Consider the following 18133-nt stretch of genomic DNA (forward strand, 5'->3'; position numbering starts at 1 on the left):
TTGAACTTAATCTTGTATACTTCAACGATATTTCTTTCTTCCCTAAACAAAACTGTAAATTCAATGAAAACAGTAGTAACACTTCGCATTCACGGTTTTAAAAGAAGGAAATGATGTGTGTTTGCTAATGAGAAATCTTCTAGAAACTGATTTGCGTGTAGATGTATGCTACTGTAGAACCGGACAAGGTGGACATTTCAACAGTTGGTATCTTTTCAATAGAAGTTTTTATTTTTATTTTCAACTTGAGGACACAATACCTTCTCCAACACTGTTCAGTCAATCCACCTACAAAGTTTATTTCATTCTATATTGCTGTCCTTTCTTTAAGTAATGGACTTGTTTAACACTTTTTTTACCTATTCCACGCTAACATTTTCTTGTTTATATACACTAGTATATAATATGTAAGTCAAATGTCACACCTGGCTGAGATCTTTTATTCTGTTATATATTTACACACAGTTATATTTGCAGTCAATGCAATGTTTAACAGAACACAATATCATTTAAATTTTCAGACTTAAAAACTTCCGGGTAGTTTTTAATTGCTATATCATATGTATATAAATTCTGGATAATTCAATGCGTATACATGTATTTGTAAAAAGTTTAAGATAAAAATGAACTACTTGAATTATTCGGAATTGTAATGTGTAATAATGATGTTTTTACAACATTTACTTCTTCTGAGTCATGTGATGATTTCAACATGTCAGAATGGTAAGCATACTGTATTGTAAAATTCAGTTGTCTGTAATTATTGTGAAATGTGCTACTGTACAAACTAATTTAAAGGGAAATTCCGCGATTTTTTACTTATCATCTAATTATGTTCATCTTAACATAAAAAACACATTTGCAAAGTTTTAAATTTATATTCCTTCTAATAACGGAGAAAATCAAGTATTTATAACTTTTTTGGTTGAATTCTCGAGTGGGTCGTGACGTATTAGCCCGATTTATTGAATTCTGGGAAAAAGTAAAATCTGTTTAACTCTTATAGCTTATCGACAATATACGTAATTAAAAGCGCACAGCTGACGAATGGTCGAAGTTATAAACCACAATATAAGAATGAACGAAAGTGAATATGCATATATACACCGTTTTGTATTGATTGAATTAAACTCCTATAAAATTATCTCTAGTAAATGTTTTTGAATAAATTTAATTAATTATTGTTGAGATTTTTTTCATAAAATATTTATTGAACATTTTTACTGATATTGAACTGAAAATATTTCAGTTCTATTTACCGTTATTGTTTTGATAATCATTTCAATGCAACTAATGTGTGAGCAGAGTGTGTATATTATTTTGTAAAGGTCACTGTATATTTCTCGGCTTGAGGTCAATTCGTTTACCTTGTAGCTATTTAGCCGCAGGTGTGAGTTCAAGCGTACACAGGTATAAATGTTGTTATTTGGAAAGGATAAATAGAAAGGATTAGAGTATATGCTGTCATGATGTTAATACACTAAGATTAAATACACGATGAGAATAAAGATACAATAATTAAATTGTGTAAATTAATTGAAAATAAAATTCAGATTCGTAATTCCGAAAGTGTATAAAAATAAAAGGAAACAATTTTTGATTACTTTCTTAGCGGCAATTGGCGTAAAGATTCAAATATGAAGCAAAAAATAGTAGTTTTAATCTTTAATAAAAACTAAATGCAATATTACCCAATTTGATATACCATTGTACATCTGTTTGATATCATTGACTTTACCGGAATTTCTTAACTTGTATTCAAATCTGGCTGTGTTTAAATGCTAATAAAACTATTGCAATTTTAAAGTTTTTAATTGACAAAAAAATACAACATACAACATGCATAATTTTTTTTTAGTTTCTTTTTAACATTTTATTCTTACATAATTAAATTCATTTGACAATCATTTACACGAACTTTTTGTGAAAAGAATACTAATTATCTAAGCTAAGGCATTATATCTTTTGAGGATTTTTGAGGATTTTTTTTTAAAATTCTATGATAATAGTTGTGCAATGTTGAACATGATAGCCGTCATTAACCCAAATAAGTAATACAGTAGTTGTAATAAAAGTTATACTTTAGTCATGCATTATAGATATTGACGAATTTATAATAGTTCGTTCATACATCGTTGTTCATGAAACAATCATTATTAGTATACATGTAAGTTTCCTGACGTATAAGAGCCATTGAGGCTGAGCTCCAGAGAAATCAGACTAGTTGCGTTTCGTTCGTTTGTTTGTTGGGAAAGGAGAGGAAATGCAACCGCTTGTACAGATAAACGACAGAATTACCATACAAGCATTTATAGTCAACACAATCAGAAAGAGTTCCCATCGTTAGACGGGGAATATGAAGGCTTCCAAGAATGAACAAGTGACATGTCTAACTCTGAACAGTTAGAGAACAGACTATCGACATCGAACGCTTGTTCTTGATATTTGAAACTGTATGCATATATATACGTATACGTTTATGATATAGTGATGAGTTCTGACAAAAACTAAATTCCTTCATGGTTATATCTTGCCATACGTTTATATTGGTTTGTAAGGTGATTACTCAAAATCGTTATTTGAAAATCCTGTTTGTGAGATGTAGATTCATTTCAATACAGAAATTTCGTCTATATATTTCACAAGTGTATAACACGGAGAAGCTCTGAAGGTTCTTTACTCCAATTTTGTTTGGGTGTGAACCATCGATGTTTACAGCAATATCAAGGAATAAGGTGATGATGGTAGAAAGAACTATGGGCGTCATGTGGCAAATATTACATGCATATCGGACAATGAGTTGTCAATCTGTATGAAAAGTTTTCCAATACAACCATATTATTGAGAAGGAATGTTTACATGCTATACTCTCGTACTAGTATTACAGGGTTCTTGTGGCGTTCACCTTAGACACACATCGTTTTAACGATGTTTAAAAAAAGACAGAACCAATTTAATGTCATATTTCCCTATTTTTTAAATATAACTAAAATTCTTTTATCTGACAAGAATATCCCTATTTAGCGAACAAGTAATTTATTCTTTTTTCGGTTATTGAATACCAAGAAAGAAAATAAATCCCGAAATTAATTTGAAACTTTGATACTCAAAAGTTTCCCAGCAAAATATTCACATCCCCTGGGGATAATTAGTGTTCGTCCAGTGGCATATATAACAATTGTGATGACGAATTCCTTCCTTTGTTTGAGAACAATCTTATTGAAATATAAATCTGTGATTTTCCTAGGTCCACAGCTTCAATGAACCAAAGCAAAAGTTATACATCGACCTGTATTTAAATCAAATTGGTTCTCTTCTTCTTTTGGTATACAACTGTAGTCTATCGACATTCGATGATTACATACTGTTGGCATACGTTGGCTAGTCTATTTACAACACTTTTACCCCTATTTATTCAAAATATATGTTTTTTTCTTATGTTCAATGTATACACGTATATATTTTAAATTGCGCTATAGTTCCGTAACTTTATATCCAGTCGTATAAACGAATCGTCGGCAAGTGCGTACATTTTTTTAAATCAATATTTCTGATCTGTTCCAATCTGTCCTTCACTATTGACAATGACTATATATTACATTTTCCCAAATTCACCCTTGGAAAAAATATTTAAATAGATTTTAATTTCATCAAATCTTATTTTTTGGGTATTATTTATATATTATGAATTATATTCTTTACACCAGAAATGTTATTTATAAACAAGCGTATGAGTTTAGTAATGACAAGTAAGACAGAGTTGTATATTATACATCTGATAGTTCAAAATGGAAAGTTATAAGTTATAAGTTATCAGCCGTGTACACTGATCAATACCTGCAGAAGTGAAACGATGCATGAACTTGCAAGCCCGACAGGAAATCGCTTGAATACCTGGACGTGTCACCTCACACCCCTCACAATACCTTTGGAAGTAATACCTTTAGCCATGCTGGTGATCAGATAAGGGAAGATCAAAATATATTTGAAAAAAGTTTATTACTTTAAAGAATTATGAACAAATTAGATTTTCGAAAACAATTTTCACGGAACACTTATTTATGATTTCAACTTTGACTTTTCACCTAATTCCAATATAAACAGTTTAAAAACAACAGACCATGGTAATTTAAAAAAAGTAAGAATATTTTCCGTATCAAGTTAGTTAGTCGTATTAAACAACCGTACGATTGACAAGATATCGACACGCAATTACGACTACATCGGTTACTGTAGTTTTGTTTCTTTGTGGTTTATAGACATATCGTTTTTATTCATCGGGAAAGAAGACAAGATGGCGGATCTCGGAGAATTGATACTCTAAATTTAAAATCGATGGTGATCGCTTATCTAGCGGAATAAAACTTTAATATCTATGAATTTGAACATTTTTATACAGAATGAACATAATATCAATTTTTGATTTTTTTGCGAAGTTTCCCTTTAAAAATGTTAATGAGGACTTTTCTATTCCTGCGTATCGAAAGCTACCTCCGCATATTTGTCTATTTATTAATTTTTAACAATTCATACCCACATGAATACAGAAAAAAAACGAACAAAAGTTGCCGTGTTTCAAAACAGAACTCGCAAAATTATTACTGAACGATATTTGTCATGAAATAAATATAGAATTCAAGGTGAAAGACAATACAGGTTGAGTATCCAGCAATTTAAATTTTGTTTTTCTTATAAAAGGAAGAATGTCTCAAATAAATGGTGTTTCACACACATTACCATCTTTGTACAATATCTCTGTTGTAGCAAAAAACCTCTTTTTGGATTTAGCTGTTTCTCATTTCTAAAATATAATGACATGATATCAAATTGAGGATATGTTGCCAGTTTATTGGTTTGATCTTATTATAAAAACATCAAAGCTCTAATATCATAAGACAAATTTAAATATATATATATATAAAAAAGAAGATGAGGTATGATTGCCAATGAGACAACTATCCACAAAAGACCAAAATGACACAGACATTAACAATAGGTCACAGTGCGGCCTTCAACAATGAGCAAAGCCCATACTGCATAGTCACCTAAAAAAAGGCCCCCATAAGACAGTGTAAACAATTCAAACGAGAAAAAACTAACGGCTTTATTTATTTTAAAAAATGAACGAAAAACAAATATGTAACACATAAACAAACGACAACCACTGAATTACAGGCTCCTGACTTGGGACAGACACACACATAAAAAATGTGGCGGGGTTAAACATGTTAGCGGGATCCCAACCCTCCCCCTAACCTGGGACAGTGGTATGACAGTACAACATAAGAACTATAAAAATCAGTTGAAAAGGGCCTAACTCATCAGATGGACAAAAAAAAAACAAGTGGACGTGGTCGGGTATACTGGTTTTACTGGTTTTATTTGGTAGATCTAAAATACTTTTATATTTTGGAATTCAAGATGACATTAAAGTTGCCTTGTCAGACGTTCTTCTTAGAAAATTGAATGAGTCAGTGTCAATCTTATTTAACAGCTGGATGATCTTTGTATGTATATATGTCAAACTCGGATCATATTTAGCAATCGAATAATCAAATCAGTTCTTAATGTATAACCATAGACTTTTAGTAGTAAAAATGGCCCAAAGTAATGTATTTCACTCTTAACGCGTGTAAGTATGCACAACAATCTTTCTGAAAGTGACTAGATTTCACCTTTGATTCCTGACCTGAGGTCTATTTTTAGAACGAATAATTTCTTATATCACTATTGCTTATTTTCTAGAAAACTATACATAGTGAAATCAAACATTACTGAAATATTATTGCTTACTAACATGTTATCATTTAATGATATTAAATGAATACTGTCTGACGAAAACTATTTTTGAATTCATTTGACAGATTCCAATCCTCAGTTATTGTATTCAAATATCAACGAAATAGAGATTATTGACACTGACACCGGTGTAAAAACAACGATTGCTAGTAACATAAACAGGGCTATCTCAGTTGACTTTCATGTTACTAAAGGCTATATATACTGGTCAGATGTTACAGACCGAACAATATCCAGGTAATATTTTATCTACAAACTGTCTCTATATTCTCTCTTGGAGTATCACATTTAGGTACAAGTAACATGTGTAATGATTTTATTCGAAATATCAATTATACTTACTGATATATATATATATATATATATATATATATATATATATATATATATCTATATCTATATAAACGCCTAAAAAAGTGTACACAACAACTCCAAATACAAAAAAGGTAACTATAAATGTAATTATTTAGAAATATTTCGGATAACAGATATCACATTTTAACACATATATGCTTTAAATACAAATAATAATGTGCGATTTGAACCAGCACAATTCTAAAACTTTATCGGGAACGACAATTATGATGGTATAACATGTATAAGCATGATAACGTCTGTAGAATTACCAAATAGACAGCACTGAAGGATCTTAATTTTAAAATATTTGAAATTGACAGAGTAAAGTAGCTACACTAGTTATACTTAGTCAAAAACTATTATTACATTTTAACGGCCGTTTGTTCGCGATGTTTAAATATTCAGACTCTGTTGTAGCTACTTTACTCTGTCAATTTCAAATATTTTAAAATTTAGATCCTTCAGTGCTGTCTATTTGGTAATTTTACAGACGTTATCATGCTTATACATGTTATACCATTATAATTGTCGTTCCCGATAAAGTTGTAGAATTGTGCTGGTTCAAATCGCACATTATTATTTGTATTTAAAGCATATATGTGAGGTCTCTGTTGTAATAAGCCATATAACCTATGTCATGTTTAACAATTTTTTAGAATGATGCAAGCGTCTTAACTGATGTTCGGTTTGACTTTTTTTATTGTATAAATTTCAAGATTTAGTGAAAGTTTAATTTAAGAAGACTTAAAGATGATTCATTTAACATCAGAATCTGACTGACGAAGGATATCTGTTATCCGAAATATTTCTAAATAATTACATTTATAGTTACCTTTTTTTGTATTTGGAGTTGTTGTGTACACTTTTTTAGGCGTTTATATAATTTATTTATTGTGTACATGTATCGTGACTCGTAACGATCCAGCGCCCTCGTGGGGAAAATCGTTGACTACTATTCAGACGTTATATATATATATATATATATATATACTAGAAAATCAACCTAACAATGTTAGAGTAGATCTGATTTAACTTCCTCCCCGAGTGGGGCTGGATGTATATGTTGTGTACAAGTTATAATGTTGTACAAATTATAATTTGTACAGATATTTTGTACAAGTTGTCAGTATTTTATTTACTGCTTAACACAAATGGATGATGCAAGCACACAGTCTTGTGTTTACAAATGTTTGTAAGATGCAATCACTGATATGAGATATTGTGGAACCTAGTCACTGTGACCGACAAAATATGTAGCATCATTTTTTTTCATAATTAGGGATAATGTATAATTCTGATTTTTTTTCTCGGAATTATGTTTAATCACATTTAAAAAGCAATTTCCATTATTTAAACATATGAAAATCGATAGGCGTTTGTTTGTTAAAAAGATACTACGAAGATGAAGGTTTAACAATCCAACGCTTACTTTATCCATTGTGTCGTTTATTCAAATTATTGTTGAGACGTCTTTTCACAATAAAACTTCTTTCCGTAAAGGAACACTAGCTGTCAAATTCTTGTTCTCCGATTTGACTCGAATTCTCGTATTAGACTAATAACATACTGAAGCGTACATCTAAAAAATATAAAGTCTAAAATAGATAACTTACGATGCATAAATTCGATAAAAGTGTATCAGCATTTCGTGTGTATTTTAGACGCCATATAATTAACAGTTGATGTGATCTCCGAAAACTGTCGTTTGTCATATGACCTATTGTAGACTTAAATGTAAACATAAATACTAGTAGATAGCAAGCTCGTCTAATTGATTTTTTCAGGTCTCTTTGATTCCAAATTATAGGTTAAAAAAATATAAATTTAACCTGTATAAGAATGAGTTTTTGTGGAAGGAATCAGTCATCCATGGAACCAAAAATATACTCTTCTTTCACTCAATGTTGACACTCTTTTTCTTTTAATAGCTGAACATGGATTGTTCTATGCGTAACACATCTGTCGCTAAATAGTACAATTAAAAGTCACATGAATACAGTTTCATTGAGGTCGAATTATTTGCTTGCAGGTCAATTCATCTATGACTTAGTTTATTGTGACATATTGGAAATTTGCTGCTAAAAGCGAATCATTATTTCACGATTTCACTTTCATTACTGCTTGAACAAACAAAACATGATATTTGATTTGTTGTCATATATTGTATCTAATGCCCCTTTAATTGTTTGTGAGTTCAAATGACAACACAATTATCACAAGACACAAAAAGAATTACAAGCATAAAGGTAATGAATTTAAATTATCAAATGATATTTGATATTTGAAAACGAAATCTTATGCCATTTCGGTATACTGTACTTAAGTTTCCATTTAATAATTAACAATCTGAATATTATCCATAATTTACAACGTTTACCATAACAATGACAAATAATGACATGTATAGACTGTCAATATTACCAATCTTGATTTTGATTACAAATTTATTTATGAATTAATGTGAATCAAGACAGTTTTAAAACGTATTTCTTGCAAAAACGTGTATTCAAAATTTAAGAAATGAATTAGAAGTAAAAGCTGAATAATATTGTTTTCCCGTCATATACATATATATAATTACATACTTTACGAAAACAAACATTTGACTTTTTGCACTTGTTTAATTCAGAATTAAGTACCAATCATCAAACAATGGGACAGTCGAAGTTATTATTACAGAAGATATAATGACCCCGGATGGAATTGCGATAGATTCTGTCAATGACCATCTATACTGGACAGACACAGGAATAGATAAAGTAATGCGATCCAATCTAGACGGATCTGTAAGAACTGTCATTCTGGATACAGATTTACAAGAGCCCAGAGCCATTGTGTTGGATACATCGAATAGGTACATATTACCATCTATTTAGATATACTGGTTTTAATTTTCAAAGCGTTATTTTATTTATAGTTTTTTATGTGTCCTTCATTTCATTCATTATCTTATACTGATCCCTTAAATGTGTACACATCATTTTTAAATATAATTGAATTTGATGCGACTGTCGTACAAGAGGGACGAAAGATACCAAAGGGACAGTCAAACTCATAGATCTAAAACAAACTGACAACGCCATGGCTAAAAATGAAAAAGACAAACAAACAACAGCACACATGACACAACATAGAAAACTAAAGAATAAACAACACGAACCCCACCAAAAAACTAGGGGAGATCTCAGGTGCTCCGGAAGGGTAAGCAGATCCTGCTCTTCATGTGACACCCGTCCCATACAAAGTGAGAGGTTTAGCGCTAAAAATACAGGTTCAATAAACCATTTTCTACATTTGAAATTGCCTGCACCAAGTCAGGAATATTAAAGTTGTTGTCCATTCGTTTGATATGTTTTATCATTTGATTAGAGACTTTCCGTTTTTAATTTATCTCGGAATTCGGTATTTTTGTGAGAGGGTTCAGAACATTAACTGGCTTGAAGTCTTTATTTATATTTGTGTAAGTTACTGTAAAAAGACATAAAATACTCATTTTCATACAAATTTATTAACTGTCCAAGCCTGATTTGATACTAATGGACATGTCTGTATAAGTTTTCATTTTTAAGTGTATATACGTTGCGCAAGCAGTTGATTGTATTTCATTTTGCTTTTGACAATCATAAAAATAAATACGTCTGTTCGATACAAACTAGAGGCTCTAAAGAGCCTGTGTCGCTCACCTTGGTCTATGTGAATATTAAACAATGGACACAGATGGATTCATGACAAAATTGTGTTTTGGTGATGGTGATGTGTTTGTAGATCTTACTTTACTAAACATTCTTGCTGCTTACAATTATCTTTATCTATAACAGTACTTTCTGTGGAAAATGTTATTGAAAATCTTCAAATTTTAAGAAAATTGTTAAAAATTGACTATGAAGGGCAATAACTCCTTAGGGGGTCAATTGACTATTTTGGTCATAGTGACTTATTTTTAGTTCTTACTTTGCTGTACATTATTGCTGTTTACAGTTTATCTCTATCTATAATAATATTCAAGATAACAAAAAAACAGCAAAATTTCCTCAAAATTACCAAGTCAGGGGCAGCAACCTAACAACCGATTATCTGATTCATCTGAAAATTCCATGGCAGATAGATCGTGACCTGATCAACAATTTTACTTCCTGTCAGATTTGCTCTTAATGCTTTGGTTTTTGAGTTATAAGCCAAAAACTGCATTTTACCCCCATGTTCTATTTTTAGCCATGGCGGCCATCTTGGTTTGTTGGCCGAGTTACCGGACACATTTTTTTTAACTAGATACCCCAATGATGATTATGGCTAAGTTTGGTTAAATTTGGCCCATTAGTTTCAGAGGAGAAGATTTTTCTAAAAGATTACTAAGATTTACGAAAAATGGTTAAAAATTGACTATAAAGGGCAATAACTCCTAAAGTGGTCAACTGACCATTTTGGTCAAATGACTTATTTGTAGATCTTACTTTGCTGAACATTATTGCTGTTTACAGTTTATCTCTATCTATAATAATATTCAAGATAATAACCAAAAACAGCAAAATTTCCTTAAAATTACCATTTCAGGGGCAGCAACCCAACAAAGAAATGTCTGACTCATCTGAAAATTTCAGGGCAGATAGATCTTGACCTGATGAACAATTTTACCCCATTTGCTCTAAATGCTTTGGTTTTTGAGTTATAAGCCAAAAACTGCATTTTACCCCTATGTTCTATTTTTAGCCATGGCGGCCATCTTGGTTGGTTGGCCGGGTCACCGGACAAATTTTTAAACTAGATACCCCAATGATGATTATGGCCAAGTTTGGTTAAATTTGGCCCAATAGTTTCAGAGGAGAAGATTTTTCTAAAAGATTACTAAGATTTACGAAAAATGGTTAAAAATAGACTATAAAGGGCAATAACTCCTAAAGTGGTCAACTGACCAGTTTGGTCATGATAACTTATGTGTAGATCTTACTTTGCTGAACATTATTGCTGTTTACAGTTTATCTCTATCTATAATAATATTCAAGATAATAACCAAAAACAGCAAAATTTCCTTAAAATTACCATTTCAGGGGCAGCAACCCAACAACAGAATGTCCGATTCATCTGAAAATTTCAGGGCAGCTTGATCTTGACCTGATGAACAATTTTACTCGATGTCAGATTTGCTCTAAATGCTTTGGTTTTTGAGTTATAAGCCAAAAACTGCATTTTACCCCTATGTTCTATTTTTAGGCATGGCGGCCATCTTGGTTGGTTGGGCGGGGCACCAGACACATTTTTTAAACTAGATACCCCAATGATGATTATGGCCAAGTTTGGTAAAATTTGGCCCAGTAGTTTCAGAGGAGAAGATTTTTCTAAAAGATTACTAAGATTTACGAAAAATGATTAAAAATTGACTATAAAGGGCAATAACTCCTAAAGTGGTCAACTGACTATTTTGGTCATGTTGACTTATTTGTAGATCTTAATTTGCTGAACATTATTGCTGTTTACAGTTTATCTCTATCTATAATAATATTCAAGATAATAACCAAAAACTGCAAAATTTCCTTAAAATTACCATTTCAGGGGCAGCAACCCAACAACGAAATGTCCAATTCATCTGAAAATTTCAGGGCAGATAGATCGTGACCTGATGAACAATATTACCCCTGTCAGATTTGCTCTAAATGCTTTGGTTTTTGAGTTATAAGTCAAAAACTGCATTTTACCCCTATGTTCTATTTTTAGGCATGGCGGCCATCTTGGTTGGTTGGCCGGGTCACCGGACACATTTTTTAAACTAGATACCCCAATGATGATTGTTGCCAAGTTTGGTTAAATTTGGCCTAGTAGTTTCAGAGGAGAAGATTTTTCTAAAAGATTACTAAGATTTACGAAAAATAGTTAAAAATTGACTATAAAGGGCAATAACTCCTAAAGTGGTCAACTGACTATTTTGGTCATGTTGACTTATTTGTAGATCTTACTTTGCTGAACATTATTGCTGTTTACAGTTTATCTCTATCTATAATAATATTCAAGATTATAACCAAAAACTGCAAAATTTCCTTAAAATTACCATTTCAGGGGCAGCAACCCAACAACGAAATGTCCAATTCATCTGAAAATTTCAGGGCAGATAGATCGTGACCTGATGAACAATATTACCCCTGTCAGATTTGCTCTAAATGCTTTGGTTTTTGAGTTATAAGTCAAAAACTGCATTTTACCCCTATGTTCTATTTTTAGGCATGGCGGCCATCTTGGTTGGTTGGCCGGGTCACCGGACACATTTTTAAAACTAGATACCCCAATGATGATTGTGGCCAAGTTTGGTTAAATTTGGCCCAGTAGTTTCAGAGGAGAAGATTTTTGTAAAAGTTAACGCAGGACGACGACGGACGACGACGACGACGACGGACGACGGACGACGGACGCCAAGTGATGAGAAAAGCTCACTTGGCCTTTCGGCCAGGTGAGCTAAAAAGTAATGTAGTAATTACAATAGACTTGAAAATAAAGAAAAATAGGAACCGAAATTCAAAATACAAAAAAAATATTACACTTAATCATCCATTTTACGCAAAAACGTTACATTTTGTGTGCAAAAGATCGGAGTTCTTAGATCATTTCAAGAAGTGTAGCCGTTTAGTCACAATGTCAAATATATAATCCAAGTATGAAAAAAAGTTAAATTTAAGTTTGAGTTTATTTCAAGCCGTATTTACTAATCTGATGCATGATTGAATGATAATCGGAATCTATCAAGGTCTCAGATTTCCATTTATGATACAAATATGTTCCAACTTATGACCAAGAAAGCGTTTGAACGGTTTTTTCTTCTGCATTGAAATAAATGCTACCTGGAATTTTGTAATACAAATATCTTGTAGTTAGAAAGTTAAAGGTCTAACACCAAAAGTTTTCGATATAATTAACAATATATTCTGAGATGGCATTAGCTGTCAAATTTAAGTTCATCGAATTGACTAAAATATTTGCTTTATAACCTTATAAAAAGTACATCTAAATAATAAAAAGTCTAAAATAAACAATTCATAATGCATGGACGAGATTATATGTATCAATATGTTGTGTATATTTTAGTCTTAGACGCCATATAATAAACAATCGAGGTGCCTGTCGACGACGTTCATTTAACCAGATATCAACATAAATATAAATAGAAAATACACTCGTTCAAAAGGATTTTTCAAGGTCTGTTTGGTTTCAAATTGAAGGTTTAAATTATTTGTTAACCATCGTTTTTACCTGTATGAGAATAAGTTTTGTGCATCGATTCAGTCATTTGAATGGTTTGCCTTTGTTTAAAGTTCAATGTTGACATTGATTTTCCTTTTAATAAGTGAAAACGCTTAACTCATGCATAACCCACCGCTAAAAAGTTTGAATGAAGGTCACACGAATACGGATTCATAGAGTTCGAATGATTAATCTGCCAGTAAATAATTCTTAGCGTTGTTTCGTAGTTTATTTTGGCAAATGAAAAACCAAATTGGCAGCTTAAAGATTATTATTTCACTGTTTAACTTTCCTTAATGATTGAAAAAAAAGTTGTTTATATCTCGTAGCTAATGACCCCTAAAATTGTTGAAACTCTCTCAATTAGTGATTTTTTAAGTAAGGAAGATAAAATAGCATAAATAGTACCAATATTTCTGCAAAAGATGCGTATTTCGACAATCAATGTTTCGTTATCGATGCTCGAGGCAAACATATTTGAAAATCCAAAGCTTTTTAAGATATGAAGCGCTATAAACGAAAAAGAACAGAAGAGTATACAAAAGCCGGGCAAGGAATCAGAGCTTTGCAAGAGAGAAATACATTCCTCAATTTTAAATAATTTCAAAAATTTTGTAACGGCAAATTTTAATAAAACAGAATCCGTTTTTTCATGCAAATACAGTAGTACGGGCTACTAGATGATGATACCCTCGGTAAATATCAGTCCATCAGCAGAGGCATCGACCCAGTGGTAGTAATTACCTAAACGGGGCCAATTTTTCTGCACCAGATGCGCATTTCGACAACCAATGTCTCTTAAGTGATCCTTGGGTGCCAAATTCTCTAAAAATCAAACGCTTATTTACAGGATGAAGAGCTATAAACCAAAAGGACAAAAAAGTATACCAAAGCTAGGCAAGGAATCAGAGCTTTGCGTAAGGGAGATACATTCCTTAAATTTAGATAATTTCAATAATTTTGTAACGGCAAATTTTGATAACACAAAATCTATATTTGTATGCCATTTCCGAAGTACTGGATACTGGGATACAGATAGGATACATGATATGATGATTTCTATTGTAGTTATGACGCCATTAATATATTGCAATAGACAAAATAGATATATGCCCTGGCGCTTCTGAACAGACACTTTTTTTCATTTCGGGGCCTTTTATAGCTGCGGTATTGGCTTCGCTAATTTTTGATGGCCGTACGGTGATTGTTGTTAATATCTGTGTCATTTGGTTTCTTGTGTATCAGACTACATCTTCCTTTTTTATACTTTGTTTGACAACATAAGCATATTTAGGTAATGCAAAGTAGTCGTCACTATCAATTGGAAATATGATAAAAGTACCTAAATATGTTATGATATGCATAATGGTAAGGGAAAATACCTTATTTGATAATAAGGTATGCATTGTTTATTTGGTAGCCTGATGTACTTAAGTGACTGGGGTACTACGCCAAAAATTGAAAAGTGCAAGTTCGACGGGACAAGTAGACAAACAATTGTCAGTGATGACTTAATGTGGCCAAATGCATTAGCAATAGGTATATTTATATATAACTGATCATTATGTACAATTTTCCATAATAATAATAGAAAAAAAAACATGCAATTAAATGAACTGTGAAGCTTTTAAATATACGTCTAAAATATAGATGTTTTAATGATATAATGGTTTAAACTGAAAGGACATATTTGCATTTTATGATCTATTATGTAATTGTGCATTTGTTTAAAGTATTCGCACAAATGTAAAGTAATATTTTCCAAAGTGTATATATCTGTCATATTGTACTAGTTTGCGTGGTTAATATAATTTACTACGAGGAAAAATAATCCTGAATATGACTACAATAACTCTTTGATAATATACTATTAAATATGTAGGCAACATTGATGGTACTGTTTCCCATATCTGCATCGCTGATGCCTGCAGTAGAGACGTAATATCAATTTTCTCCATCTTGTAAATCTCTCGTTTGCCTAAGCGTAAATATGTGTATTTTTTATATTTATCTCTATGTCATTTATTTATTGACTTCCTGACTGCGAACCCAAATTTATTTGGCAAAAGTATGAAAATATCGGTAAAGATTAAATTTTTTCAACTCATCATACATTCACTATTTGCTAGGTAAAGAAAAGCAAATGAAAATATCGGCAAATCTAATACTGTCTATGTATTGCGTTTTAATTAAATCAAAATATAACATAAACTATTTGATACTATATTATTAGTTATTGAGAAGACGTTTTATCTTTGACTTATTAGTATCTTTTTGTGTTGTTGTTTCTGTTTGCAAATAAATTATGTTTAAACTAAACTAAAAATTATGTTTGATAAATCATATATTATAGATTTTAATGACCAAAGAATCTACTGGGTTGATGGTGGATTAAAACAAATTAAATCATCAAACCTGGATGGATCTAACAAACAGTTAATTCTGAAAAGTTCGGAATGGTTACCACATCCTTTTGATATGGATGTATATGGGAGCTATATATACTACTCCGATTGGTCTCTTTATGGTATTTTTAAGGTTTCAAAACTAGCAAACTCTACACCAGTTGCCATAACTAATGAAGTGCTGTCGCCAATGGGAATGAAAATTTACAGTAGTAATGGTAAGTCATGTCGCGATTGAAATATTGTTTTACACGTCATTAGTCTTATCTAGTTTGGATGTTTGACCAGTTATTTTTTAATTTAAAAAAAATAAATGATCTTGAAATCAGACAATTTCATTAGCTCCTGTTAAACATTTTATGCATACATGTATTTATATATAAACGTTCATTCTAAACTGATTTCTAAGATATTTTCATTTTGGCTGATATGAATTATATTTCACTGCATTCTAGAGACGAAAAGATAAATACATTTACTCTTTTACTTTGAATACTTGAATTTAAAATTTATCTGAATGAACAACATTACTTTGATTGATGAAAGTGGAACAGGTAGTTGGTATAACTAGTGTGATCAATTTGTCTGAAGCTAATGTTTTTAGCAATTGGGGTTTATGTTTCGCCTTAGCAACTGGCACCTTGTGAAAATAAGTGTTAACAAAAAGAACACCAACTAAACGCATAAAACTTATTGAACATAGTTTGTTTTTAATTGTAAATAACTAATGCTACATGTAGTATTAATTTATGCCTTATTGATTCACTAACTGCTTTTAAAATAAACTATTACAGTATCGAAAGACCTTGTTTTCTTATATAAAAAGTATTATACACATATTTACAATTACAGTTGTTTATTTGATAATGACTGTTTTATAATCTATGACAAACGGGACGATTTCAACTTCCCAATTATCAATTTCCCATTTCTCAGCAGTAACATACCATCTGCCCCTTCGTATGGTGTTTACATATCACAATTGATACGTTATTCACGTGCTTGTTCACACTATACGGACTTCATATACAGGAGTGTGATCCTTACGCAGAAACTACTCCAACAAAGTTATGAGGGGGACAGATTAAAACTGACACTCCGTAAATTTTATGGACACCATCACGAATTGGTGGATCCATACGATGTGTCTTTAAGCAAACTAGCTTAGGACATTTTTACCACATGGTAGATTGTGGTTTGTCATTATGTCGTCTAATATTTTAATTACCAAACGTGACTTATTCCCGATTGTGACTGTTTTGCTGAGTGTGAATTCGCATTACTATAAGACGTGTTACGGTACTTGTCGATCCCAAATTCATATATTTAGTTTAAATGTTTAATGTTATATTTGTAATTCTCATCGGATTTTGTCAAATGTGTTGACGTCTTTTCTATTATATTTATGTGTTATGGAAAGAAAAATTAATCTCTGCCGTCATTTATTAGATTTAATTTTGGTCAATGTAATCTGTACGATAATTTACGTTTGAAGTTGGATTCATAACAAACTGGACATATATATATATTATAGTTAATTGCTATTAATAAGTATTGCAATATGCATTGTGTTTAAATGCAATATCAGTATTTAGTTCTATTATAATCTTTAATCAATCCTAATTCGATCTTACTTTTGAGATATAGTTTTTCATATGTGACGTCATTCTTCTGCTGTTTCAGAAATTTCATAAATTCAAATGTGACGTAATTTTTAATGCCTTTTCACCATCGTATGTCACGTCATTTTCACAATTTACTGCGTTGAGGCCTGGACTGAGTCAGGTGTGTCTATTCTGTGTTGGTCTTTGCATGTATTCGTGTTTGTTTTCTATAATGAGTTATTACTTCAGTTTCGTTATGTATATCTGTTATATTCATTTGATAAAATTTACTATTTGCAATAGCATTAATTGTTCTAAATAATAAGGATGTTCTTATCCCAAGCATAAAAACATAGCCGTATTTGACACAGCCTTTTTCAACTTTTGATCTTCAGTGCTGTACAACTTTGTACTTTTTTTCGCTTTCGATCTTTTATATCTGGGCGTCACTGGTGAGTCTTGTGTGGACGAGTCGCGTTTTTGACGTATTAAATTTTAAACCTGATGCTTTTTGTTATTCATTAATCATGTGTTTCTTTGTCTAATACGTTCTCCTATTTACAGTGGAGATCTCTTCTAACCTCTCATTAGAACTGTCATAGAACTGTTCTAACCTGTCCTAGAACAGTTCTACCTAGAACAGTTCTACCCTAGAACTGTTCTAAGTAGAACTGTCAGAATCAGTTCAAGGTAGAACTGACTAAATCAGTTCAAGGTAGAACTGACTAAATCAGTTCAAGGTAG

General features: G+C 31.4%; 1 protein-coding gene across 1 annotated transcript in view; it reads left to right on the top strand.

The window, feature by feature from the left end:
• The first annotated feature begins 526 nt into the window (after window positions 1-526).
• LOC143072889 (von Willebrand factor D and EGF domain-containing protein-like) overlaps window positions 527-18133 on the top strand; it is a 46594-nt gene continuing 28987 nt past the window's right edge. The window contains exons 1-5 of the mRNA XM_076248031.1: window positions 527-723; window positions 5865-6036; window positions 8786-9010; window positions 14801-14919; window positions 15734-16003. Coding sequence (XP_076104146.1) covers window positions 663-723; window positions 5865-6036; window positions 8786-9010; window positions 14801-14919; window positions 15734-16003 — 847 coding nt within the window. The 5' untranslated portion in view covers window positions 527-662. The remainder of the gene's footprint in view (window positions 724-5864; window positions 6037-8785; window positions 9011-14800; window positions 14920-15733; window positions 16004-18133) is intronic.

Source organism: Mytilus galloprovincialis, chromosome 4, assembly GCF_965363235.1.
Source record: "Mytilus galloprovincialis chromosome 4, xbMytGall1.hap1.1, whole genome shotgun sequence".
Classification (NCBI taxonomy): Eukaryota; Metazoa; Mollusca; class Bivalvia; order Mytilida; family Mytilidae; genus Mytilus; species Mytilus galloprovincialis.